Source organism: Numida meleagris, chromosome 1 (assembly GCF_002078875.1).
Source record: "Numida meleagris isolate 19003 breed g44 Domestic line chromosome 1, NumMel1.0, whole genome shotgun sequence".
Lineage (NCBI taxonomy): Eukaryota > Metazoa > Chordata > Aves > Galliformes > Numididae > Numida > Numida meleagris.
The window spans coordinates 153072424-153097621 of NC_034409.1; the positions used below are offsets into that span (position 1 = coordinate 153072424).

At 42.0% G+C, this 25198-nt stretch overlaps 1 protein-coding gene across 3 annotated transcripts in view; it reads left to right on the forward strand.

Annotated features, from left to right (window-relative positions):
* Window positions 456–25198, forward strand: part of TBC1D4 (TBC1 domain family member 4) — a 107967-nt gene continuing 83224 nt past the window's right edge. Inside the window, exon 1 of one of the 3 annotated variants that reach the window (XM_021417372.1) lies at window positions 456–1076. In XM_021417372.1, the coding sequence (XP_021273047.1) occupies window positions 597–1076 (480 nt within the window). In that variant the 5' untranslated portion in view covers window positions 456–596. The remainder of the gene's footprint in view (window positions 1077–25198) is intronic. The other 2 variants (XM_021417345.1, XM_021417355.1) reach the window with 2 other exon arrangements.

Below are 25198 nucleotides of genomic sequence, written 5' to 3' on the forward strand. Positions count from 1 at the left end.
GCAGCAGTAAGAAGACACCCAGGGCCCACCTCAGGCCTTGCCATGAGCAGAGCTGCCATCCACTAGCTCAGGCTGCTCAGGGTCCCGTCGAACCTAGCCCTGAAAATGCAATCTAATATAAATATAAAATGTAATACAATTATACAGAAGTACGGAAAAGCCAAGTAGCTTTTGCAAGCAGGACGGGGCACAGCCCCCGCAGCCTGCCCACCGCCTTCCCCCTCACCGTGCCCTTCCTCCCGAGGCGCTCCCCGCTCCAGCGCTGTGGACGAGGCGGACACCCGGGCCGGGCCGCACCTGGCGAAGCGGGCTCCCTGCAGCTCGGGGCAGCGCCGCTTCGCCCCCCGCCGTGCCCCGCAGCCCGCTCGGGGCGTAGCTTCGGCGCTCCTCCCCGGGGCGGCTCGGAGTGGGAGGGTGACTCCTCCGTCCTTCCCCGCCCCGCAGGCTGACCCGGCTCGGGAAGGCGGTGCGGTGCGGCGCCGCAGCGGGGCCGAGCTCGAGGCGAGCGCGGCGGAATGCGCGCGTAGCGGCAGCCCCGGCTCCGCCGCCCGGCTGAGCGCAGGCCCCGCGCCCGCACCTCCGCCGCGGTGTCCGCCATGGAGAAGCCGGGGGAGGGAGAGCCGCTCTCCCACCCGCTGGAACAGCAGCCCGAGCCGCCGCCGCCGCAGCCGCCTGGGGAGAAGCGCTTCAGGCTGTGGTACGTGGGCTCGGCTTGCCTGGACCGGCGCACCACGCTGCCCATGCTGCCCTGGCTGATGGCCGAGATCCGGCGGCGCGGGCAGCGGCAGGAGCCCGGCGGCGCCCTGGGCGGCGGCGTGCCGGCCCGCGAGGTGCTGCTGCTGCTCGGATCGCCCACGCTGCGCTGCGTGCCCGCCGGCCCCGCCAGCCCCGGCCCCGGGCGGCCCGCCAGCCCCGCGCCCGCCGTCTTCATCTTCGAGCACAAGGCGCAGCACATCGCCCGCTTCATCCACAACAGCCACGACCTCACCTACTTCGCCTACCTGATCAAGGCGCAGCCCGACAACCCCGACTCCCCCATGGCCTGCCACGTCTTCCGGGCCACCGACCCCAACCAGGCGAGTGGGGCTGCGGGGCGGGGGCAGTGCCTGGGGCCGCGGGGTGCCGAGCGACCCCCGCCCCGTGCAGGGGGTTCAGCCCGACCCTTGGTGCGCGGTTTGCGATCCCCCGACCGCAGCGTTTTGTGGGTGCCGGCGAGGAGCTGGGCAGCGGGATGGTGCTGAGCACCCGTCGTGCGGGAACTGTTTTTTTGGGGCCCGGCGGGTCATGCTAAGGACACCTGGCCGTGCTCAGGCACACTCCGGCAGCCCTGGGTCTGGGTGGAGGCAGTGCTGGGAAAGCGCCAGCGGGGAAAAAAACGAACAGTAGGGCTCTTTTTCTGCCTCTTGAACGGGCTTTGGCTCACGCATCACATGTGCAGGAGCAGCTCCTTGCTGCTCCGCGTCTAGAGTGTGACAGGCAGGTTCAGCCTTTGGCTTAGCATGGCAACAGCAAAGGCCTTTGGACAAGAGGACTGACTAAGGCAAGACACTTTCCCCTTATTTTTCAGAGACAAAGAAGTCTGTGAACAACAAAAAAAACCTTAAAAAGTGGAGGAAAACAAGAAGGATGTGGAGGGAGTATAGTGATAGGACAAGGGGTAATGACCTTACACTAGCAGAGAGGAGATTTAGATTAGGTGTAAGGAAGAAATTCTTCATTGTGAAGGTGGTGAGGCAGTGCAGAGAAGCTGTGGGTGCCCCATCTCTGGAGGTGCTCAAGGCCAGATCAGATGGTGCCTCGGGCAGCCTGAGCTGGTGGGTGGCAGCCCTGCCCTCAGCAGGGGGGTTGGAACTAGATATCTTTGAAGTCCCCTCCAACCCAAACCATTCTATGAAAATACATGCAATTAGAAATACTGCAATTTACCAAAACCGCTCAGATGATTTACCAAAAGTTTTTAGCGTGTTAAATTTTGATTTAAGCAAAGGTACTGCCAGAGGTTGTTACGTTGGAGGGATTTCGATTGTGTATGTAGCTGCGGGTTGAGCCATCCCCCCGGGGCAGGACAGGAGGCATCCCAAGAAGAAGTGACTGTGCAGCTTGTTGGCAGCTGCAGCCCTGTGGAGCTCTGCCAGAGGAGAACATGGGGTCAGGAGGAGCACGCAGAAGGAGCGTGGAACGGAGGCATGGTGTCTGGCAAGTGTGCAGCCAAGATGTCCTTTTATGAGTGTGACCATACGGGCTGAAGGAACCAAGACTGCTGGCAGGAGGTGTTGGATTAAGCATTATTTATTGGATAGCTCTGGTCTGGTGCCGTGACGTGGGACAGCCTCGTGCTGTGAGATACTGGCTGTGAATTACTCTTGCACATAGTATTTTTCATGTTCGCGTTTACACTTGGGATGCTGTTTTTGATTAAGCCATTTATCTATATGTCTTTGTTCCTTGAAGAGAACGTCCTTATGTGCATAGAATTAGTGCAAATTGATACCATAGGTAAAGACTTCCTATTGAAGGAAGGTATTATTCTGAATCCATTCCCTTTTGTAAGTTCCTATCTTGTTCCGACAACATAGCCTAAATTTTATCTGCAGTATGTTTTTTTAACCTTTTAACCATTAACAAAGAATAGAAGGTCCTCACAGAAGGGTTGCTTGGCACAGGCTCCTAGACAAAGAGCCCCAACAGGAATAGTAGATGCACAGCCAGCAATGCAATTTATGGGTTTCTAACAGACATTTTTTCAGGTACCAAAAAGGAAATAATACAGAAATTTATTTCCCTCCAAAGTTATGTTAACAACTGGAGAAGCTTGGTTGGCTCAGTCTGTGCAGCTCTCTGCCCTGGGTCCCTGCTCAGCCCCAGTTCTGAGTGGATGAAGCCAGGCTGCGAGTTGCTAGCTCCGAAAACCCTCTTTTGGAGCTCATTTATTATAAAACAGGTGCTGTTTGTGCACGGTTTCAAGATCTTTAAGTGCATGCTTCTGATTCATCGTGGTTATATGAGCTTCATGATGCATATTAGTTTAGAAATTATTTTTCACATCTGTTATTTTAAGATGACTTTGTTTTCGATCTTGGGCTGTGGTTCCTTCCAGTCAGCACAAGCTGGCACTGCTGCTGAGAGAAGGGGTCTCCTCCTCTCTGAGGTGCCCTCCTCCCCTCAGCTGCTTCCTTCTGGCCTTGTCCTTGTGCCAGCACAGCATGCACAGTGAACAGGGGATTTGCTGGGTTGGCTTCTGAACACTTCCGTTGTTTGCTTTCCTGTGCAGCACTTTGTCAGCACAGGTAGGCTGGAGGCTCGAGGTAGGAAGGAGCAACCAAGGGAAGGAAGGGTGGGATGGCCTTTTGGTGGCTGTACCGACATCAGGCTTCGCTTAAGGTGGCCACAGAGCCGTGGTGTTATTGGTGTGGTGGTAGGGGGTTCAGAAGCACGCTGGGGTTGCTCCGGATGAAGGAACGGTGCAGGAGCTGTCCAGTGGTCTGTGACATAGAAGATGGCTATCCGTCATTTTCATTGGTGGATGAAGCCATCGAAGTAAGATGGTTACAACTGGCTTTCAAGATAATAGTGCTGGTGAAGTAATTCAGGATGCAACATGGTGGAAATTTTGGCTTTGAGCCCATTACTTTGCCCACCAGATATGTTGCACCATGTCTAGGATGCATGTGCTTTCACTGTTACCATGAAATGAGCTGTTACTCACAAAAGAAACCAATACGCCTTTCTAATTCTTTCAAATTTCTAAAGTAGATGACCAATCAAAAGCCAATGCAGTATATGCTCTGATGACATCAGGTAGGAAGGCAGCATCTTTTAATGGTATTTGCCTTGATTGAAGAAAATAGCGGAGTAAGGTGGTGCATCCGTATGTTCTATTTGACAACCTGCAACTTGTGGGTAGTGCAGAAAAGCAGGAGTCAGTGGATGGGTTCCTGTTTTGGAGCAGTACCCTGGCGTCAGACCAGAGCTCAGCTGTCAGTATGGGGGTGAATGCTAAGATGATACTTTTGTTGGGGGGGTTCCTTTCTTTGACTCTAAGGGGAGGGAAAGCTTCTGGAGCTCTCTGGCTGGCTGGAGTGGGAACAAAAGTGTTTTACTCATTTCCTTTGGAATTACTGCAGTGTTTGCTGCTTCTGATAACTTCTGAAAGCAGCAGCCAACTGAAGTGGATTAGGGTAGTTGTCTGGCTTCGTGCTGGCTAGCAGCTTCTTAACAGCAGCCAGAGATGTTTGTTCTGTGCTGCTGTCATTTGAGAGTTATGTAGGATGCACTGAGTCTGTCTGTAGACTTAGATGACAGCATTGGCTCTTTTTATATTTGGCAGATTTTCTTCACAACCACAGGAGCTGATTGGGTTTTTTTGGTTGTTATAAAGCAAAAGTTAGTTTCTAAGAAGAGCAGGTATACCCCACTGTCAGCCACCGAGTGCTTCTGAGTAGTGTTTTCAACCAATCAAACAATGATTTTTTTACTCGAATTTACTGAATTTCTTATATAAAACAGATTTTGATTGAAACAGATCGATGTTGTTTGACTGTTGTCTTGAGTTCTCTGATCTCTGGGGGGAGGCAAAGGACTGATCTGTTTTTACACTTTTTTTTTTCTTATGCTTTTCTAGTTGTTATACTTTCTTCTTAATGCAGCAGCCCGCCTAATGAGCTGTTGCTTTTTTTTAAGCTGAACTTGCATCTTGAATCTAATTATACTGTAACTGATCCTTATCTGTGAAGATGCATTATCATAGCTTCCTCCAGTTAAGCAAAAACTTAATTGATGCATTTTGTGTTTCTTGTACAAACCTTCTAAGCAGTGATCTGAATATACTGCTACAGGGTTTCAAGCCCAGTCTGAGCTGGCCTTGGAAGAAAACTGCTCTATTGCATGGACCTCAGTATGGTTGAGCTTTTGTGTGTCTTGAATGTCGCTGTGGTGTTCTGCTGTAGCCACGAGTTAGTGGGACGAGGCTGTCTCAAGCCAAAGTAGGAGTAGTGGAGCATTTTGCTGACCAAGTAAAGCTGTGGTAGGAGCTGGAGAGGCAGAGGGCTAGAGATGAGAGCGGAAGGCAGCCTCCGTGTAGCCCAGATCCATGCTCTCTAGTCACTGCACAGGCCCAGTCAGAATTGTTTGTCTGTTGCAAGTGAGTATTAATTGTCTGTAAGATAATACCTTTCAGCAAAGCAAGGCCATAGGACAGCTTGTTGTGAAAAACAAGACATCGGTACAAAATCTTTAGTTTTCATCGTCTGAAGGAGGCTTCGATGCTATAATAAGATCACATCCTGTAAGGCTGATGATTAGAAATGTAAGTTAGAAACGTTTGAAGAAAGTTAGTGAACTTCCTATTCAGATTTGTTTTGTGCTTTAATTTTTATGTGACATAGGAGGATGGGCTGAATCCATGCAAATTTGTGGAATATTTAGTACATATGCACAGCATTGTTTCAATTAATATTAAAGAATGTTGCGCAGGTTGAGTCATCAGATAAGTTGTGTTTTGAAGAGGAATAACCAACATGATGGAAAAAAAAAAAGGGCTTTGAAAGAAATGAGAGAGGTGCACGGCTTGGTTAGGCAGACTTGAGCATATTTGGATTGCAGAAGAAAGAGGTAACCCTTTTCCATGGGAAAGATCGGTTTTCCCAGTTTTATCAAGAAAACAAGTTTTGGAGAGATCAAAACAAAATTTTTTTCAAAGACTGTGTGGGTTAGAATTTCATTCATCAATTGAGAAACTGACAAGCTATGGCTCAAAACAAAATGGATGCTAAAGACTTGCAATGAATGCAGAATTGTTCTGCAAGCAGCCTCATTATCTCCGGCCTACTTGGGCTACAAAGGCTCAGATGAAAACTCTTGCTGTCATTGCTTTGATTTAAAAAATGTCTGACAAAGTTTAGGAAATGTAACTGAAAGTTGAGAGCTTAAGGTTTCATTTTTGTTTTCCTTAATGTCAGAATCAGCACTTTTTTTTCTCTTTTTTTGATGAGTGCATTTCATTTTAGGCTTGTACAGCTGTCTTTAATGTCCAGTTCTGAAAAAAAAAAAGTCCATGATAATTTTCTGCCAAGTCTCAAACTGAAGGAGTAATAAAACCGAATTTGTTAACTGTTTCTATGTGCTGCTATGTACCGTTTTTATCTCTGATTAATGTTTAGAAAAAAGGAATGATTTTGAGTGCTCTCTTACCTGCTGGATTCATGTGTTTAATTCATTCATTTCTCTTTTTGCAGTTCCTGAAAACCACCCAGTTATTTGGGAACAGAAGGAATGTTACTGGGAATTGCATTTACAGAAGGATAAAACATAGGATGATAAATATATGAAATGATATAAGCTCACTCAGAGTGGCTGCAGGGCAACATACTGATCAGAAAATAAGGCTGTTTGTTTTAAAGAAAGGAGCTTGTGTGCACACCAAATCAAACTTTCTTTTCTGAGGTTGTTTCTGTGTTTTTCTATCCTGTTTCTCAAATTTCAAAAATAACTAAATAGAAAAATAACCGCCAGAAAGTTTGGCTAGATTATGTATATGTTGGCAATAGGGAGAACCTGACTTCTAGGCTGATTTCTCAGACCAAAGTTAGTGCTGATGAAAGTGAATGTTAAAAAAAAAAGTTTTGATTTCTGTCAGCCATTGTGGAATGGTAGCATGACTGACTGCTTCCCATCTCTGCTCTGTCCTAGAGGTTGGTATTGCTTTTGATGCATACAGTCCACCCTTCTTTGCATCTCTTCCACCTGTTTGGTAGCTCAGATCTCTTTGAGCATCTTGAGTTTCTCTGAGGCAGTGAAGTGAACTCAGATGAATTTCAGAGGCCAGACATGGAAGCTGCTGTCTAGGTCGTGGGTCATAGAACTTTTAGCAGTGCTGGTTTGGTCCCCTCATGGCATCAGCTGTCTGTTCTCTGCCACCTGTTTCTGTTTTTTTTAGATTTTTTTGTGGTTTCACATACTCTTTCAAATTCAGAGAAGAGAGGGAGGGGGGAAAAAAAGGAAAAGTTCTGCTGTGTAACAAACGACTTGTATCATTTGTCTCATCTATGAACTACGGCATTGTCTACCTCCACTGGCTGTGGTGTTCTGTGGCATCTTCAGAGACCACAAGGAGATCATGAGGTATAAAGGCCAGACCTGCTGGAGGTCTTGTAGAAGTCATAAATAATGCAGTGATTGCAGGCAGCTGGACAACAAAATGAAGGCAGTAAAATGAAGTAACTCAACTCTTAAACAGGATCTGTGGTCTTCTGTTCTGTAAAGACTGTAATACCATGCCTACCACCTTATCTTTTTAGGGCACAAATAGGTACATCCAGACCATATATAATAGCATGGCTTCCAAAAAAAACAGCATCAGAAATGCAAGAAACTGTATGATCATGTAATAAACAACTGTATCTGCTCTGAAGTCTTCAAAGTGTAGAAAGACAGTAAGAAGTGTTAGAAAGGAACTGAAAGCTTGAAATGCAGAGGTGGTTGCATCAAGGCTGCACAGAGAACATACATTGCTTTTGTGTATGAATGTGTTCACTGGTGAACATGTTTCCCCTTTCCAGGTGTTTTAATTAGGTGACAACTGATAGATAAGTGAGGCGGGCAAACAGACATACATGGTTGCCCTGTCAGTCTGAGAGTAGTCTGGTAATTCAATCTTCCTCTCAGCATTTGTCAGAGGTAAGCCTGTTTGTACCACTGGGGATTAGTTCTAGTAGTATATTTAGGACTACAGGGAAAACAATGTTAAACAAACAAACAAGCCAACAAACTAACAAAAACACATGCAAACATCCCCAAGGGCTTGTTGTAGTCCAAATCACAGTCTAAGCTTTTTAGCCTTTGCATCCTTTCAGGGCTTGAAAAATCCAGTGAGTCTTCATTTTGAACACGGTTGTACTTTACCAGCACAACATCTACTGGCATCTGAAGCCGTGCTCTCTCCATTCTACTTCTCTGCCTGAAGTGAAGTGTGATGTCCTGCTGTTTGAAGCGAGGCCTACTTAAAACGATCTCTCTTAGGAGTGAAACCGCTACTTGGTCCTGCCCTCCCTGCTGCAAGGAATTAGGGCTCCCATTAGGTTAATTGCACTGTTCTCTGGAATGGTGATGCTAGTGGGGTTCCTCTGTGCTCTGAGGGTTCTCTCTGGGCAGACAAGAATCACACAGCAGAGCAGTGCCCTGGGATCTTTGTCCTTCCTGAAGCACAGTGTTGCATGTTGACTTCAGCTGCAGTACTTAAACGTGTCTCTTCTGTTCTTATATGTGTCTTCAGTTCCTTAAGTCAACTGAATAAAAACCTGAGGTGTACTTCAAAAGCTGTCATACCATGAAGACTGTTCAGACAGCGCAAATTATGTATAGTAAGTACATGTAAAACATGTCTTAGATTGTGTTTTTCTGTTCAGAGCCTCTGAAAGGTGTCACATTAATAAGCAGTTACCTGGATGCACTGCAGTTCTCTTCAGCTTGAATAAGAGAGGCAAAATATTTCAGTTGGTTAACTGCAAAAAAAAAGTGATATGTTTTGCTTCAATGGACTCTCAATTGCATTTAGAAATTGTGCTTATTGCTTCCAAGGAATTCTATCTACGAAACCGCATTTCCCAGCTTTATTAGTTACTTGTAACAGTGAGTTATTTTCACCTCTGTTCAAATGGATTGCTTTCTCACAGAATTTTTTATTTTGTTTTCTGTCATTCTATTTCTTTGCACTTAGAGAATTTTAGAAATGATTTCTTCTGAAAATGTGGAAGGGTGACGTGGTAAGGTTTTTCTTGCTCTGCATCTCTGGAACCACTGATTGTACAGTACTGGGCACGTATTGCACTTTACTGAGGGATTAAATTAATTTAAAATGCAAACATGACAGCATCCATGTTCAGAGTTCAAAGGCTGTATGAAAAGGCTTGTAAAAGCTACTAGATGATGAGATAAAACCAATCCCATACAAGCTTGTATTTTTCCCTACTCCCCCGTTCTTGTCACTGTGGTTTTCCCCCTGCTGCCGCCACTTACTTTTATTTAAAGTGGGTTTTAGTCACGTAGTTCATTTTTGCACACTGATAAACCTTAACAACCAGTCTGCTCAGTTAAAATGACCGGGGTTATGTTTTAATTCATTACTCCTCTTGGCAAGAACATGTAGATCTGCACAGTGCTGTTTAGAGATCTGTGATGTATCTGAAAACATGCTGTGGTAAGTAGGAATATTATCCTCTGGGGCATAGCAATGACTGCCTTCCAGACTGTTCACAGTTTTGTTTTTCCTAGCGAGACTAATAAATATTTAATTTTTTAGGATGCTGATGTTAAATATACTTCATGTACTCTGTGACTTCGATATGGGTTTCCTGTTGTGTTCATTTTAAAAAGGAAAAAGCAGTGTCCCATGAACATTGTGAGCAGCCAGTGGCCTGTGGGTGGGTTCTTGAGTATTTCTAAACCAGAGTAAATATTCAGACACAGAGCAGTGAAAGACTAGGACGTGCGATGTTGTAACTCACTGAAACATTTATATATGCCTTCTCGTGGCTTGTTTCTTGCTTTGGCTTGATTCTTCTTAAAACTGGAAATCAAATTATGCTGGAACTTCCAAAGGAAAATAGAAGTAGGTTAGCACATACTAATAGGGCTGTGTCTGCCAGAGAGAAACAAGTTGCTTTCTTTAGGACCACTCTTCTGGAAGTGTAGAAACAAAGAAGCACACAAATTCTGGCTGTGCTCTGTGCTGAAGGGTGGTATATGACCTTCAAGTTGATGTGTATGGGTGGACTGCAGTGCCCCAAAAGCTCAGTGATTCCTGCCTGCCCTGCTCTGTCATAGCATGCAAAATTATGGGCTTGGTAGTGTAAGACACAGAAATTAATTCCTGCTAGCACACAGATTGGAAAGAAACAGTACTGTGTGTACAAAGCGCTTCCATGCTTGGCAGTGGAAATAAATATCGGACTGAAGTCAACATTATGGTACTTTTGTGGTGATTTAGGCAGTTTAGGACACAGATTCCCACACCAGCCCTTGTAGTTGCACTGAGGAAAACAAATAAACAAGAAAAAAACTGAAATAAGCAGAAAAGGTAATTTCAGATGCTGATGTGTTTAGTTTGCAAATTCTTTAGGATCTTTAGGAGAGGTTTTTGTGGAACATGCTACTCTTTCTGTAGCATTTGGTTTAGGCTCGTGTACAGGACTTTGTTCTTTTTGTGGAGAAAATTTTTAAACAATGTGCCTTCTGTAGAAAATACTTCTGGCCTGACTTTGTGCTCATACTCAATGGGAGTCACTTAATTTTCTGTGCAGCAAGACTGCCGGCTTGAGCACTGCAAAGCAGTTTGTAAATAGGATCTTCTTTTTTTGTAAACCACCTGCAGGTTGGATGGGGCCTGGGCAGCCTAATTTAGTGGTTGGCAGCCCTGCTTGCGGCAGGGGGTTGGAGCTTGATGATCTTTGGGATCCCTTCCAACCAAAGCCGTGTCATCATTCTGTGAAGCACACGCGGCTAGTGCGTGGCAAATGTGTGCATGTGCTCACATTTAGCACTGAGGAGAATTAGCGTTGGGGAAATGTGCTGACCTGAAGATGAGAGCAGAGTGGGAGCAAGACAACATGACTAAAGCCAGCTCAGAAGGAGAGGGTTTACATCCTGGCATGGTGCCTCCTCACGCCTTGGATACCATCTCTGTTTAGTGCAAGAAAGAACTAAAAATAATACCTGCAGATCAGTGTGGTGGCATGAAGTTTGCAAAATGAATGCATTTCCTCCACAGTGACCTTCTCTCTTCAAAATACCACAGAAGGAGATGGAAAAAAAAATTACAAAGAGCATAGTGGTCCATCTGTATGAATTTTGTTTCTTGTATTTCTTTTTTTCTTTTGCAGTTGTCCTTTAAATATACAGTAACAGTGTTGGGGTGTGAGAAACGTGGAGACCAAACCAAGGTGCTGAATTAACGTGCTTGGAGTTTCTCTCTGTAACCGAGTATTTTGTTTCTATGTATTCATCCACTGTTCTGCTTTTCAGTTGTTTCACTTCATGTCATACCCTTGTTAATTTTTGTGGTTGCTATATGGGAATTAGAAAGGTAACTTCCTAAATCCAGTGAAAATTAGACATCTCATGTGTGCCTATACAGCTGCATATGCCTAATAAGGTAAAAATGCACTGCACTGGTAAAATGCTTATTGGTATGCTACATATTTCAGTCTTTTTAGGTAATGTTTTGAAGTGTGTTCACATCTGTTTAATGACTTTCATTTGGATTAGATTACTGATTGCAATCAATACTATGTCAAGTATAAGGTTTAAACTTGGGATCACCTGACCTTCTTGACCGAAAGTTCAAGCATTACATCTATTATGTAATTATATGTATCATATTATGTATGATATTCTTCTCCCCATCAGTTTTAAGGTATTCAAGACTGCTACCTTTACAAGATATAGAAAATACTTCCTTTTAATCCTCTCCTGGCCAGTTCTGTGGGAGTAAAGGACAAACTCCATGGTGTCCTGCTACTGAAGTATCCTAATTCACTTGAGTATCCTGTTGCCTTGTGGAGCTTCCAGCTGCGTTACAGAGAGCAGCTTAGATAAATTCAGTGGATTCTTGCTCCTCAAGGGCTGCTGTTGTGTGGCAACAAGAATCTGCACTAAGCTGTTTAGGATCTGCTTTGTGCTTTCATCCCAGGGATAGTTACGTTAGATTGGTTTTGGAACATCAGTCAGTCCACAGCTTGAGACTGTGTCTTCAGGACCCTGCTCTTAAATCAGGGATCATTTTCAGTAGTCATTCTACCGGAATTGTGCAGTGTTTTCCAGCAGGATCACCAGCTGCTGGAAGGTGGTACTGTTTTACTGATCTGTAGCATAACTCAGGTTTTTCTACTGCTTTAAATATTACCCTACTGGCAAGTACGGCAGTTTCTTGCTGCTACCGTCATAAAAATAATAGTCTTGAAGTTTCTTGTTCTTGCTGGTGCTGTTCCTATTAAAATGTCAAAATACCTTTCAGCTCTGTTTGATAAGCAGGTGGATAAGGATGTGACATGTTTCTGAATCAGATTCAGTGCGTGGTGGTACTGTCATTGGGAGCCCCGCAGAGACCTGGGGAAACATGGCAATTTCTGTTGGCACGTGGATTAGCTGGCCTTGTTTGCAGGCACCAGGAGTGTTCCTTAAGGGGAACGTGCCTGCTAAAGGGCTGTTTTCTCTAGCTGATACACATGAATGGCCACAGTAAAGCCAGGATTAGGAACTTCGGCCTAAAGATGTGGGACTCTGCTGCAGAGCTGCACATAGAATAGCAGGGAATGCAGTTCAGCCGCATACTTGTTGTCAACAGGTTTTCAAATTTGCTATTGTCTTCAATCTTGTTACCACATGGGCATACAAGGCTACTGTTTGTTATTTTCTTGTGGTATGACTCTTGCTCTTCTGTTTTCTCAAATCCTTGAAATTTTCCCTGTCTAGGATTATAATCTATTTGTTGCAAGAGTTTTCAGTGCTGCATGCAGTACTGTTAGATATGAACAGCTATGATTCTGACCCAGAGGGAAAAGGGGAAGGAAATCCCCTTTTCCCCACAACCTTGCAGGATTCAAATTAAAACCAGAAAGAAAAAAAGAAAAAAGCCATTCATTCTTTTGATTGCATGTTCCTGAGAGCTGAGCTTTTCAGAAATAGCTATCAGGGTGACAAAAATGTTGAGTTATTTCATGTTGCATGCATGAGGGTAATTTCAATTTGAATGGGGATGTTCTAATGTTTTACTGCCTTAAGGCTCCTTTATGTTTGAAGTTTATATTTTCACCTTCACGCCCTTTTTGAAAAAACAACAACAAACAAAACACTGCCTGGCATATGGTTATTTTTAAGTCAACACCCCGTGGCAGATAAGAAGCGAAAGTTTGCTTCTTTTATGACCACGTCAGTCATATGGTGTTTTAGAAAGAAGGTAGGGGTAGCGAAAATAAAAAATAGAAAACAAACACAACAGCCTGCTTTGGAGGAAAGGGATGCTGTGCTGTGTGGTAAAAAGCTGTTGTGTTAGCAGAGTAACTCCTGGAGCATGACATGAACAGCTGAGTCATTTTCTGCTGGTACTGAGACAAATTGCTGCTGAAGGATGCTTGTTACTGCTCAGCTGCCCCTGCAGCTGGTAGATGGCTTGGCTGAGAGCAAAGTAAACTTGAGCCTGGTAGGAACTGCTGTGAAAAAGTAAACTCCAGATAAGTGTAGTCTAATCTCTGGAACATTTAATTGGTTCAGCAACAGTCTCTAATGGCTGAGCTTTTAAAATGTGTAAATATTCATGACATTGAGATAACCACGGATTTCTCATTCTTCAATATGAATCCGCAAGTAGTGGTAAAAGAGGACTCTTTTTTTTTTTCTTTACTATTAATGCAGTTACAGTTCGTATATCAACTTGTTTAGTCCTTGAAAGTATCTTAACAATTACTTCTGTGCATATTAATGTCGTACAAGACTGCTACTGTAGATCACTGTCCTGTGGTTTTATACACCTAATAATAATGAGGTTTGAATGTTTGTAAATGAACCTCAAAGAATGCTTTCCTTGCAACTGAGTTAAAATTAATCCTTTCAAAAATTTATATTTGATTCATGGTCTTTGAGCATCATGCCTCTATTGGAAGATGGTTTTGACAGATTAGTTGTTGATGATTTTTTTTTTAAAGCGTGTCTAACTCCTAATGAATACTATAGTTCTAACCATCAATCAAATGTTCCCATATATAAGATACTGTTTGAAATTTGATTTGAAGATGAAGCATGCTTGTGCTTTGTTTAACAATGCCTGTGCCCTTCAGCTCCCAAATGTTGTTTTCCCAAGCAGGTGGGCTCAAAACTGAACGTGAAGAATATCTCCCAACCCTCTGCCCCAGTGCACTGTGGCAGCAGGAGAGCAGGTAGAGTTTTTTATGAGCCCTCTGTTCTTTCACTGCTCTTCGAGAAATGTCCAAGTCCATGAGGAGCTGAAAGATTATATCACAGAATTTCAGAGTACTATTTATGTTCCATTTCAGAGACTTTATGGCAGGGTAGGTTAAAATATTGGGGGGAGAGGGAGCAATTAGGGAATTGTAATGTTTCTGTGGTTGTGCTTGTGCCAGAGTCAGCATGGAGGAAGGGGAAGCTTGGAGTGTTCTGCTTGACAATCAGACTTCTGAGTAATTAACTGATGTCTCTAACAAATACATTTCTTCCAGTTTTTAAATCACGTTATTCCTAAAACCAAGCATGACTAGTTGCCTGTTTACTCATGTAAGTAGCATTGCAAATTTGCAGACTAATTAAAAACTGTCTGTGACTTCTTGTGAGTTGTACCTCCCATTAACTTCAGTAGTTTATTCACATAAATTACTTCGGGACCCTTACACATTGAAGTACTGTAGAGAGTCAAGCCTTTGCCTACGTCTTCTGACCAATGAGCTCAGAGTACTGCAATAAGTCTTCATCACACATTTCCTGCAGTCGTTTCCTTCTGTCGAGTTGGATATTCTCAGCCTGTAGTAGAGTATATGACCGTATACATCAGTGTGCACCTCTTACCCCAACCCAGCCAGTATGAACTAAGAAATGGCGTGAGCTGAGGAAAGAGAACACAGTAACTACATCCATAAAGCACATATTTTTTAAGGATGCTGTTGCATGAAAGCATATTTGAATGCATCAAGTATGGAAATTAGATACATAGAGGTATTATTTCTCCATGGCATTGCAGTTTTTTTTTGTAAGTTGAAAATGAATCTAATTGGAGTAGATACAATCTGTTAGAGATGAGTACATTTAGAAGAAAGTAATGATTCTGTGTGTACTTTTTTGCCTACGTATGCAAATGCTTATTAGGACTATAAAAAAAATCAGATATTTGCAGAAATAGATTGAGTCACCAGTAGTGGTTAATATGCCAGTTGGGCAAAAATGGCCCTTTGAGCCTTTGGGGTAATCTAATGTTGGGGCATTTCTCTAGCTTTTCTGTGAGGAATGATTTTGTCTCTGTTAAATTTCCCGGCAGCTTCTACCATTACTATATTTTCTTATGTGATTTTAACTTTCTTCTTTCCAATTCTGAACATATAGCTTCACTTGAAAGGAGTGCACCTTTCCATGCACACGCTGACACAACAGTGTAGAATAGAAACGTCCCCGCCTTGCAAAAACAAATACACGGGAACATCTAGACCTTGTAAAGTAATTTAAATGCTATCAAGCATAACTTAGTGCATGGAGTTGTTCCACCTCGATCTGTAGTTTAACGTAAAGGAATCTGCAAAACGCAGTACTCTTGCCTGCTTTGAACAAATGTAGAGCTCCTGCTTGTGGAACACATCTTAAAATGTCCAGCTTTCTGTATGTCATGTAAATAGTTCCTTTTGTAGAAGCCAGAAGTCTAGAACATGCAGCAGGAATCCTATCTGTGGTTTCTAATAAAGTATTTTACTACAGGTTATTTCCCAGTTTAGAAACAACCTTCTCTGTGACCTTGCAGTCATGCTGCCTTGTTCAGAGCTGCAGTTCCTGTTTTGACGTGATATGCAGTTACCCTGTGTTACAGCTGGGCTGACTCTACAGATACAGCTATTGTGCAGAACTCTCCTATTTTGGTAATATTTAGTGCACTTAAATACTTAGAAGTGATGATTCTTTCAAAGTTTATTTCTAAGGGTGCTGACCTTCAGATGTTCTTGTAGAAGTCTGGTTGACTTCGGGGAATTTGCTCATGTGTATACATTTTCCAGAAATTGCCTGGAAGCCTGAGATTCAACTTGGAGGGTTAATCTGAAGAACAACGTAGTTAGGGCTCTTTTCTCAATGCAGTCCATTAGATTTATAAAAGATTGTATTAAATCTTAATTTTTGCAGAGGCTTTTAAAAATTAATTTATTCACTAGCTGCTTTGAAATATGCTTTAACAAGAATGTATCTAGAATTCTTCCAGCAGACATACTGCACTTTACCATGAAGTATTAACTTGAAGAAAGCACAAAAATATTCTTTATAAGAAGCTATTACTTGATTTACCACAAAGTCAGATACTCTAGAACATACTACTGGCTTTTTCTTCCAAATGGTGCGTGTGTTTGTGTTATTTTTTATTTTCATTTTTTTAGATCGTAGTCTTGTGACATTCTCATTACTTTGGGGGATCTGCTGAATAAGTTCTTTTATCAGAGTTCTGCCTCTGATGCTGATGGTAAGGGCCTCTGATTGTAGCAGTCCCTGCGGATGGCAGAAAGTACAAAAAAAGCCAAAGTGAAACAAACAAAAACTGTAGAAAGCAACGAGGAGGCATTTTCTTTCTTTGTTGTTTTGTTTTTACCAAATGTTACAAATGCATTATGCATTGAAGTCCTTTTCAAATGCCTCAAAGAATTTTCTGAGCAACCCATTAACATGGCATCTGAACGTTCTACAAGAGCATGATTAAATTCACTTCTACATTTGTGAGAATAGGGAGGAGGTACCTCAATTTAAGAAAAAAAAAAAAAGAGATCTCAGGGATTTCTTTAACTGAACAGACATAAAAAGTACCTGTTACTTGAATGCTTGACTTCAGGTGTTTAGGTGTTTAGGTGTTCAGGTGTCTTGTGAAAACAGCTTACATACCCAGACTTTCTACCTTTGTCTGTTCACTCTGTTACATCCCAGCTCAGACTCTAGGACTTCAAGTCAGTCACTCCGAAGCTGAAAAGCTCTCAAAGCATTTTGAGCACTTTGTCTAGCACCACAGAAGACCACAGCAGTAGAAGTGACATTCTCTTTCACTACAGTTTATCTTCTGTAGCTATAAATTTGTCTTATCTTTCTGTTTTCTGTTCCTGAAGCCATGTGCAGCTAACTTGCATATTACAAGAGCAAGAGGGCTTTCTTCCAATGCAGTTCTGGTTCCTTCTCAGATCTTCTCCATTTTTTGTCAGAAACAAACCAGGGTTTTTGTGGGGAGAAAAGAATCTCTCTTTTAGCCACCAGTCACCACACACAAAGTTCAGAGCTTGCGTAATCTCTAGCTTGATGTTGACTTTTGTTTTCATATGCATCACCAAGCTTTTAGAAAAAGAAATTTAGAAGAACAAAAAAACCTACCAAAAAAAAAAAAAACCCTCAAACCAAACCTTCATGAAAGAAAAAGCTGATGCCCTCAAAAATTTTCGACAACCTCACTGCAAATTTCTGTCCCTTTTGAAGTAATTGGATAACTGATGGTAGAAGAAGACTCTCATCCTCCAGAGCTAATGGAAGGTGGAGGAGGAGATGTTAATTTTTTCCAGATGTTTGATGAGAAAAAGCATTTCAGATCCTGGAGTGAGAATTCCAGTGTGCACTAGGTTCTCCTTGTTCTCATGTAATGCTTTCTGCTTCCAGCTTAGCTTTGCCTAATTTGTTCCTTTGCCATTGTGCCTCTTTCTCTGTTTGCAGACTGCTGCTGTTAAGCTTGTTTGCACTCTGTATAACTGAAATGTTTCTGACCTCTGTATTTTTGTCAGTGTTTTTGTATTGGCAGTCCTTCATCTGTCACAGTCCCTCATCAATCTCTCAGGCTTGTTTTTACCTTATTCCTTCTGTGAAGACTTCAGCCGGTCCCTACTATTTTTCAGCTTTGCCTGCAACTCATTTTCTTTTCTCAGTCCTCTTTCCCTTCCCACTCCCAAATCTGTGGACTTTCAGTATTGCTCTATAATTCATTTCACTCTCCCTTGTCTCTTCATCCTTCTCTTGCAAGTTTTCTTTTTTCCTCTCTTTAGACATATCTTCTTTTTCCCCGTATCTCTACCTATTTGGTTCAAATCTTACCCCTGCAGCACTCAAATCAGATGCATTCTTACAGAAATAGCATTCCTAAAGGTTGGCTGAAAGTACTTACAGGGTCTGGTGAGCATCCAGGGAATCTGCCCACTTATATATATTTATTTATTATCGAACATCTGTTAGCTAATGTCTTGCCAAACTGAAGAGTCTGAGTATCCAGATGCCTTGGAGGAGTTGCTTGGAGTGAGTTTTTAACGGGAACAAAAACCAAAAGAAAAGTGTAATTCTTTCTTAGCAGAGATTGAACTATTTTGAAGATGTCAGTACTGAAAGCTGGATAAATTGTGGTCCAAATCCAGCTCCTTGCAGCCTGAACTATTGGCTAACCTGAGCATCCTTTCATTCCAGGAGACATATGCAATCCTTATTTGAAAACTACTGATGGGGAAAAAACAATCCAAAGTGATGCTCTTCTGTAGAGAAGTGGCCATTATTTTAGTTTACTGAAGATGTCACTTAGTTCTTCATATGCATTGTCTGGGATATGAGTGCTGTCTCTTCCTCTAAGGCATTTTCATCTCAGAAGTGATGAGAATTTTACTAAAAATGTGGGGGGGGGAAAGGGAATGAAGATAAATGTGTTATGAATTAATGTAATCTCAGACATGAGTATGTGGAAATGAGCAAGTATGCATGTTAAAAACAATCTTGGATTAATATAGCGGATGTTTCCATTTTGTGCTTGAGGTTATAGTATTTTGAAAGGGATTAGGAGGACTTGAAGTCCTACTGTTTCCCATTAGTACTTTGAACATTAGATAAATATTTCCATCTCTAATACCAAAACGCTCGTTGGTAAAATACCCTACTTTTCCCTGACTGGTGCTTACAAGTCCATAATAAAATCTGGATGCTAAATGTCATAGAATCATAGAATCATAAAGGTTGGAGAAGATTTCTCATATCATGTAGTCTGGCCATCAACCCATTACCACCATGTCCACTAAACCATGTCCCTAAGTGTCATATCTGCATGTTTCTTGAACACCTCCAGGGATGGGGTCGAATGGATCTATACAAGGAGTTGAACAAATCAAAAGATGAGCACCTTATCTCTCTAGCTTCTTGTCAGAGTCCAGGTTTCTTGTCAGAGGGAAGCAGAGTGGCAGTTGACAAGGATGAGGTGGATTTTCTCAGTGTGAGAAAGAGGTGTGTGTGCCCACTTGATTCACCATTGTTAGATATGGCATGGTTGCTCCCTAAGTGTGAAAACGAGAAAGGCAGATGGGGAGGGAGAAATGCAAAAACAAAACAAAACAAAACCTTATTTTTTCACTTAAAAGACAATGCTGAAATCCACAGATGCCATTAGTTTTTGGAAATTAGCAGGCTAAAAACAGAAATTATTCTTAAATATAGCAGTGTTCCTTTGAGCTCACTGGAGCTCTGCACCATTGTGATGTAGCAGCCACAGATCTGATGGATGATTGGCTTTGTTATGTGGGTCTTAGTGCCTGGCTTCTCAAACGCTGAGATTTTTAGTGCTGCAGAAATTCACTGATTTAGAAGCATCATTTCCATTCATATTTTACAGGAATAATCTTGTGCTTTCTGATGTGTTCTGAGCAGTAATTGCATGTGTGGTGTTAAACACTGGAGTGCTGCAGGTTCCCTTCATGTAGACTAGTAGACCAGTGAGAGGAACTAGGAACTAGAATTTTCATTGGTATGTGAAGCTGTAGAAACAGATTTCTCTGTGAGATCACCTTCAGGAGGGACAAAAAATAGAGATGCAGTTAGCTGATCCTTTCACCGGCTGTCTCCTAACTTCATTTCTGAACTAATCTGCCAAGTGGCAGAACATCTTCCTGGTGTGGCAGTGTTAGGACTATAGAGAAGTGAAGGTCAGCAGAGCTGAGCTCATCCCTTTTGCCTTTGGACTAGACACTGAAGACAGAATTTGGGATTATGTATTATATGCAGCCTGGTGAGCTGGTGAAGCTCGTAATATGAAGTCCAGTGCTGAGCCTCTTACTGAAGCAAGAGAGTTCTGCTAAAGAGCTGCTTTTCAGGTCAGAGGAAAACTTGGAGGTAACTTCAAGGCTTTAGCCATGAGCTAAATACAGATTATTTATTTAGAGCATGATACAAATCCTCTTGATTTAGAGTCTGTAAAAATTTCTCTTAGCTGCATTTGGATTTGAGATGCTATGGTAAGACTGTTCCATGCCTAGCTGAAAGTAACTGGTCTCATTGTTTGAGAATAGAGTTCCTAATAAATAAATGTTTATCAAATATAATTTCAAAAATGATTACTAATTTACTGAGTTTAACTGCAAAGGGCAGCTTTTTATAGCCCACCATTTAGTAATTGGCCTAAATACACGGTAGCTACTTTTAAAACTGTTAATATGTATTAATAGCAAATGTGGTTCTCTTTAAGTGAAAAGGACTGCCAGCTATATTCTTTTGGGACAGCTATTGACTTTTTGAGACAGATTTCTATCATTTTTTTCAGATATCTTCATATCTAGATGGGAACACCTAGACTATCTGTAAATACAGAGGTATCTGCACATTCTTCATATCTCTTTGAAGATTCCTTCTATATCTATTGGTATTGACTGCTCAGTCTTGTTTCATTTTCACATATGTATATATGTAATAAAAGCACAATGGAGGACATTTTTTCATTTTTCCTAACGTTTGAAGTTCTGGATTGTGCTACCGAGCACATCAAGATGTTGCAGCCTTGCACCCAGCCAACACCCTACACTCCAGAGCACCATATCTTCACCCTGTAAGTAAGAATCTTTCCACTGACAAGGAACAAAAACTATAGTGAGTTATGATTTTTGGATTTTAATATGTGTATATATTAAATATATATATATATACACATATACCCACACTGTGGTGTATGAGGAGAGGACGCTCATTAAGATTCCTTCACTGTGTTTTTTTTTTAAACAGTTAATGAGCCAATGAGGTTTAGAAACCTTTGGAACAGACTACGTGGTAGGAGCAGTTGAATGTTCAACAGTTACTTACCCGCACATCATTTTAATTAGGAATGCAACAAGAAGGAGTTTGTTTTGTTGTTTTTTTTTTTTCCATGGGAGATTGCCTTACATATCCAGCAGATTATCAGTCTATTTTAGCTGCTTAGTACAAGTTTTATATAGCCTTAGTGTAAGTTGAGCAGAATTACTCAATCTTGCACAGACATACTGCGCAAATTAGTCTATTCTAGTTTTCAAATAAAAGATGGTGACAGATTTGTCTTTACAGGGAAATATCCCTAGGGATTGCTTCTTGCTGTCAGAAAATAAATGAGGTTCGTAGTTGGTATTTGTAATGAGAGAGTCGGGGGTTTTCAGCTTGTGAATTTGGTTTCCCCTGTCCATGACACACATTCTGGGTTTGCACCACTTCTTCCACCTCCTATATCCTTTTTTTTTTTTTTTTTCATGGGACATAAAGCCCACAGAACAGGAGGGGAGCCACTCTGAAACTCAGAAGACACCCTGGCCTGAAGCCCAAGTCTACCTGAGCATTCAAAGGGTGTCATGGATTGAACCCACCTGGCAGCTGTATTACTGCTGTGTTGTCGTGATTTGTCACGTGTTACAGAAAATAATCAGGATGTGCCTTTGAAAACCAGGCATACCAAGATATATCCCTTTTCCTCAGAAATTGGGCTTGCTTTCTGATCAGAATATTTTTCATCTACTCTGCCTGTTTTTGGAAGCAGCTCTTTGGCAACCAACTGTTCCCAGATTCCCAGTGTGGGAAGATCCAAGCCACATCCCTTGTCAGTGATGCTGATCTCCCATGCTTCAGTCTGGTCTTCAGAGCAATGAGTCAGAGTAGAACTCTTCACGTTCATATCCTTAGGCCATCACTCATGTGTTATGATTGGTTGAAAGAAACTCCCCAAACACTAAAATACTTCTGTGGAACATAACCTCCAAGCACCCTGAACAAGTATTTTTTTATGCAAGAACTGTTCCTAGTGTATTAAAGATTAATGTCTATGTAGACATTTAATTGGGAATAAACATCCTGTGGTGCTAAAGTAAAAATTCCTCTCCATTTAATAATAATCACTTGTATTTTTAAGTGGTCCCCAAATAGCTCTAAAATTTGGTATTTAGCTGGATGTTGTCCCATGGAGTAGTCAGAGAAGAATATGATACTGTTCTAAATCATGACCGTTTGCTTTGAATTTTCATCAAGGAAATCTGTTCATTTGCTTTTCTGTTGTACTTTCAGTGGCAAGGACAATTAATTATTCAGGCTGTGGAAAGTACTGATTAATCTCAGAAATATTAACATAATTGAACTTGCAAATATTTATTGAAGAAACCATAACTGTGCCCCAGAGCTACTGAAAGGAAAAATACACTTACTTATGCTTTTAGTTTTGAAGTCGATGCCTTATGGTATGAACTGTGTGCTCCTGTTTCTCAGTGCACATAGCACACTTCATTTTAGGCTATTTATTTTAAGGCAAAGCATAGGTTTAGATAATGAGTTTCATTACAGACACAAATTGCTCGCTGTGTAGTAGTAGCGGTAGTACTGGTGGTCTAGGATAAGAAGAAAAACACCATGAAATTTGCAAATACAAAATGGCTTGTTCCAGCCATGCTGTCTCGAAAAGGATGGTTAGACTCAGAAAATTTCAAGAATGTGTTTTTTTGAAATTAAAAATATTGAACAGGAAAAAATATCCCTATCTAATATGTTCACATTAGTGAACTCAGACATCCAATTTTTAAGGGAAAAAATACCCTCAGATCCAAGGTAACATTGACTGTAATGAACTTTCTTTAACACCTGTAGCATGGTACAGCCTCAGAAACGAAGTTATTTTTCATTTTGGAATATTAATTTGCATTTTATAGATTCCCATGAATTAGGGTTCCCAATCAAAGTTTACATTAAAAAAAATATTATAATGTTAACCAATAAGGAAGAAATGAGTGCCAATGGATCATTCTGAAGGGTTTTCTTTCAATACAACTTGAGAGTTGATCATAAGATTATTAATATTTTCATAAGATTATTTTGCAAGCATCAAAGCTCCAAGAATCCAATAAATTTTTAACCAAAATGAAAAGACCAAATATAATAAGGAAGAGTATGGTGTAGGAGTGCTTAAGTGTGCTGAACTTTTCTTTGTCCATTTCAAGTATGTGACAACACAGAAGTGATACGTGTGCTTACTTCCCAAAGTTGCTCAAGCTCTCAGTATCTTTGCGCACAATTAGCTATTAGAGATTGCAGGTTCTTTCATAGTCAGAATAAGCTTCCAGCTCTCAGCAGGGGGATTGAAGCTGGTCAGCTGTACTCCCAAGGTTTCTTTGAAGGAATTGAAAGTAAACCATCTTATTCACATATGTAAGGAGGATATTAACGTTAGCCCAGAATGGTAAGATTTGCTTTTTCTCACATGCAACAGCCTTGAAATACAGAAAGTTCTGCTTGTTTTGATGATTTTCTAATCCTCCTGGATATAGCCACTTCCAAGGCAAGCTTTTCACTCACCACTTAGATGTATGACAGCACAAAAAAAAAAATTTGTTTGCAGAAACAAATTACAGTAGGAGGTATTTGGAAGCAGTGGATCTTGGAGCATTTTCCCTGTCCAATACCAGCAGGAGAAACACATACAATCACAGAGTGGCCTGGGTTGAAAAGGACCTCAAACATCATCTAGTTTCAACCCCCCTGCTGTATGGAGGGTCGCCAACCACTAGACCAGGCTGCCCAGAGCCACATGCAGCCTGGCCTTGAATGCCTCCAGAAACAGGGCATGCACAACCTCCTTGGGCAACCTGTTCCAGCACGACACTTTCAACTACTCCCTTCATACATTCCCTTCAAGTACTGGAAGGCCACAATGAGGTCTCCCCAGAGCCTTTTCCTCTCCAAGCTAAACAAACCCAGTTCCCTCAACCTTTCCTCATAGGAGGGTTGCTCCAGCCCTCTGATCATCTTAGTGGCCCTCCTCTGGACCCATTCCAAGAGCTCCACGTCTTTCTTGTACTGGGGGCCCCAGGCCTTGACACAGTACTCCAGATGAGGCCTCACAAGAGCCGAGTAGAGGGGGACAATCACCTCCCTCTCCCTCTGGCCACTCCTCTTTCAATGCAGCCCAGAACATAGTTGGCCTTCTGGGCTGCCAGCGCACACTGCTGGCTCATGTCCAGCTTCTCATCTATCAGGACCCCCAAGTCCTTCTCCACAGGGCTGCTCTCAAGGAGATCTTCCCCCAGTTTGTATAAATACCTAGGACTGCCCTGGCCCAGGTGCAACACCTTGCACTTGGCCTTGTTGAACCTCATTAGGTTCTCATGGGCCCACTTCTCCAGCCTGTCCAGGTCCTTCTGGATGGCTTCTCTTCCCTCCAATGTATCGACTGCACCACTCAGCTTGGTGTTGTCTGCAAACTTGCTGAGGGTAACATGTATTGCGGTGCTCACTATTGCCACCTTTATTTAAATATTTTCCTATCACAACCCAAATGCTGCTTCTCCATCAGAAAACTTGGAAGCATTGGTCAAGATTTTACAAGGAAAATGTCTTTGGACATGGTATGTCTTCACCACAGGGAAAGAAAAAGAAAGATCAAATTAACATCAGTGGACTTACTTCCCTTCAGGCTCTCTTCCAGTGCAAGGCAATCTGCAAGACTATCTGCTAAGTTCCTAATATTTCTAACAGTCAGCAGGCTGCTAGCTGTGTTGTTTCAGTTTGTGTGTAATTCAAGCTCCCCTGTTTTGATTGAAGGGGAAGGATGTCAGTTACTTAAGACTTCCTCAGAAGTTTTCCAGAAATTAAAACTGCTTTAACAGTGATATTAGTTACACTGATGAAACATTTGCATTTAGCCAAAAGCTTTAGGTAGCTGTTTTGGATATATTTATTGGGCTGTTGCTCTCAGTTGCCTAACTCATTTGGTTGAGGCCAGCCAGAAGGCTTCCCAAACTGGCCAAAGCCCATCAGCTCAACATATTGAGAGGTAGCTTGACATTTTTAAAACCAAAGTTGTATGAAATAAGGATAAACTGTGAAGATGTTCTGCTATCGTAATTGAGTTGAAGTTATTTATACTTCATCCCTTCTATATTTAATTATATTGCAATTTAAGTTTCAGTTGGAATACAGTTACAAGCTGACATATGATGCTTTTAAGCAATAACATAGTGCTGTGTTTTCCTGGAAAAAATAGAATATCAGATAAAATATGCCATAGCTGACAGGCAGTATTAGTTTTGACAGTAAGTTTTAAAGCTGTGTAGTTAGAAAGAACTCTAGCAGATGTGCACATTTGCTGAAGAATATGGATTTGCAGATTATTGCATGCGTTACGATTTGCAAATTAAGACTATTGGAAAGCTTCTCCCTTTGCTGTGCCTGCAAC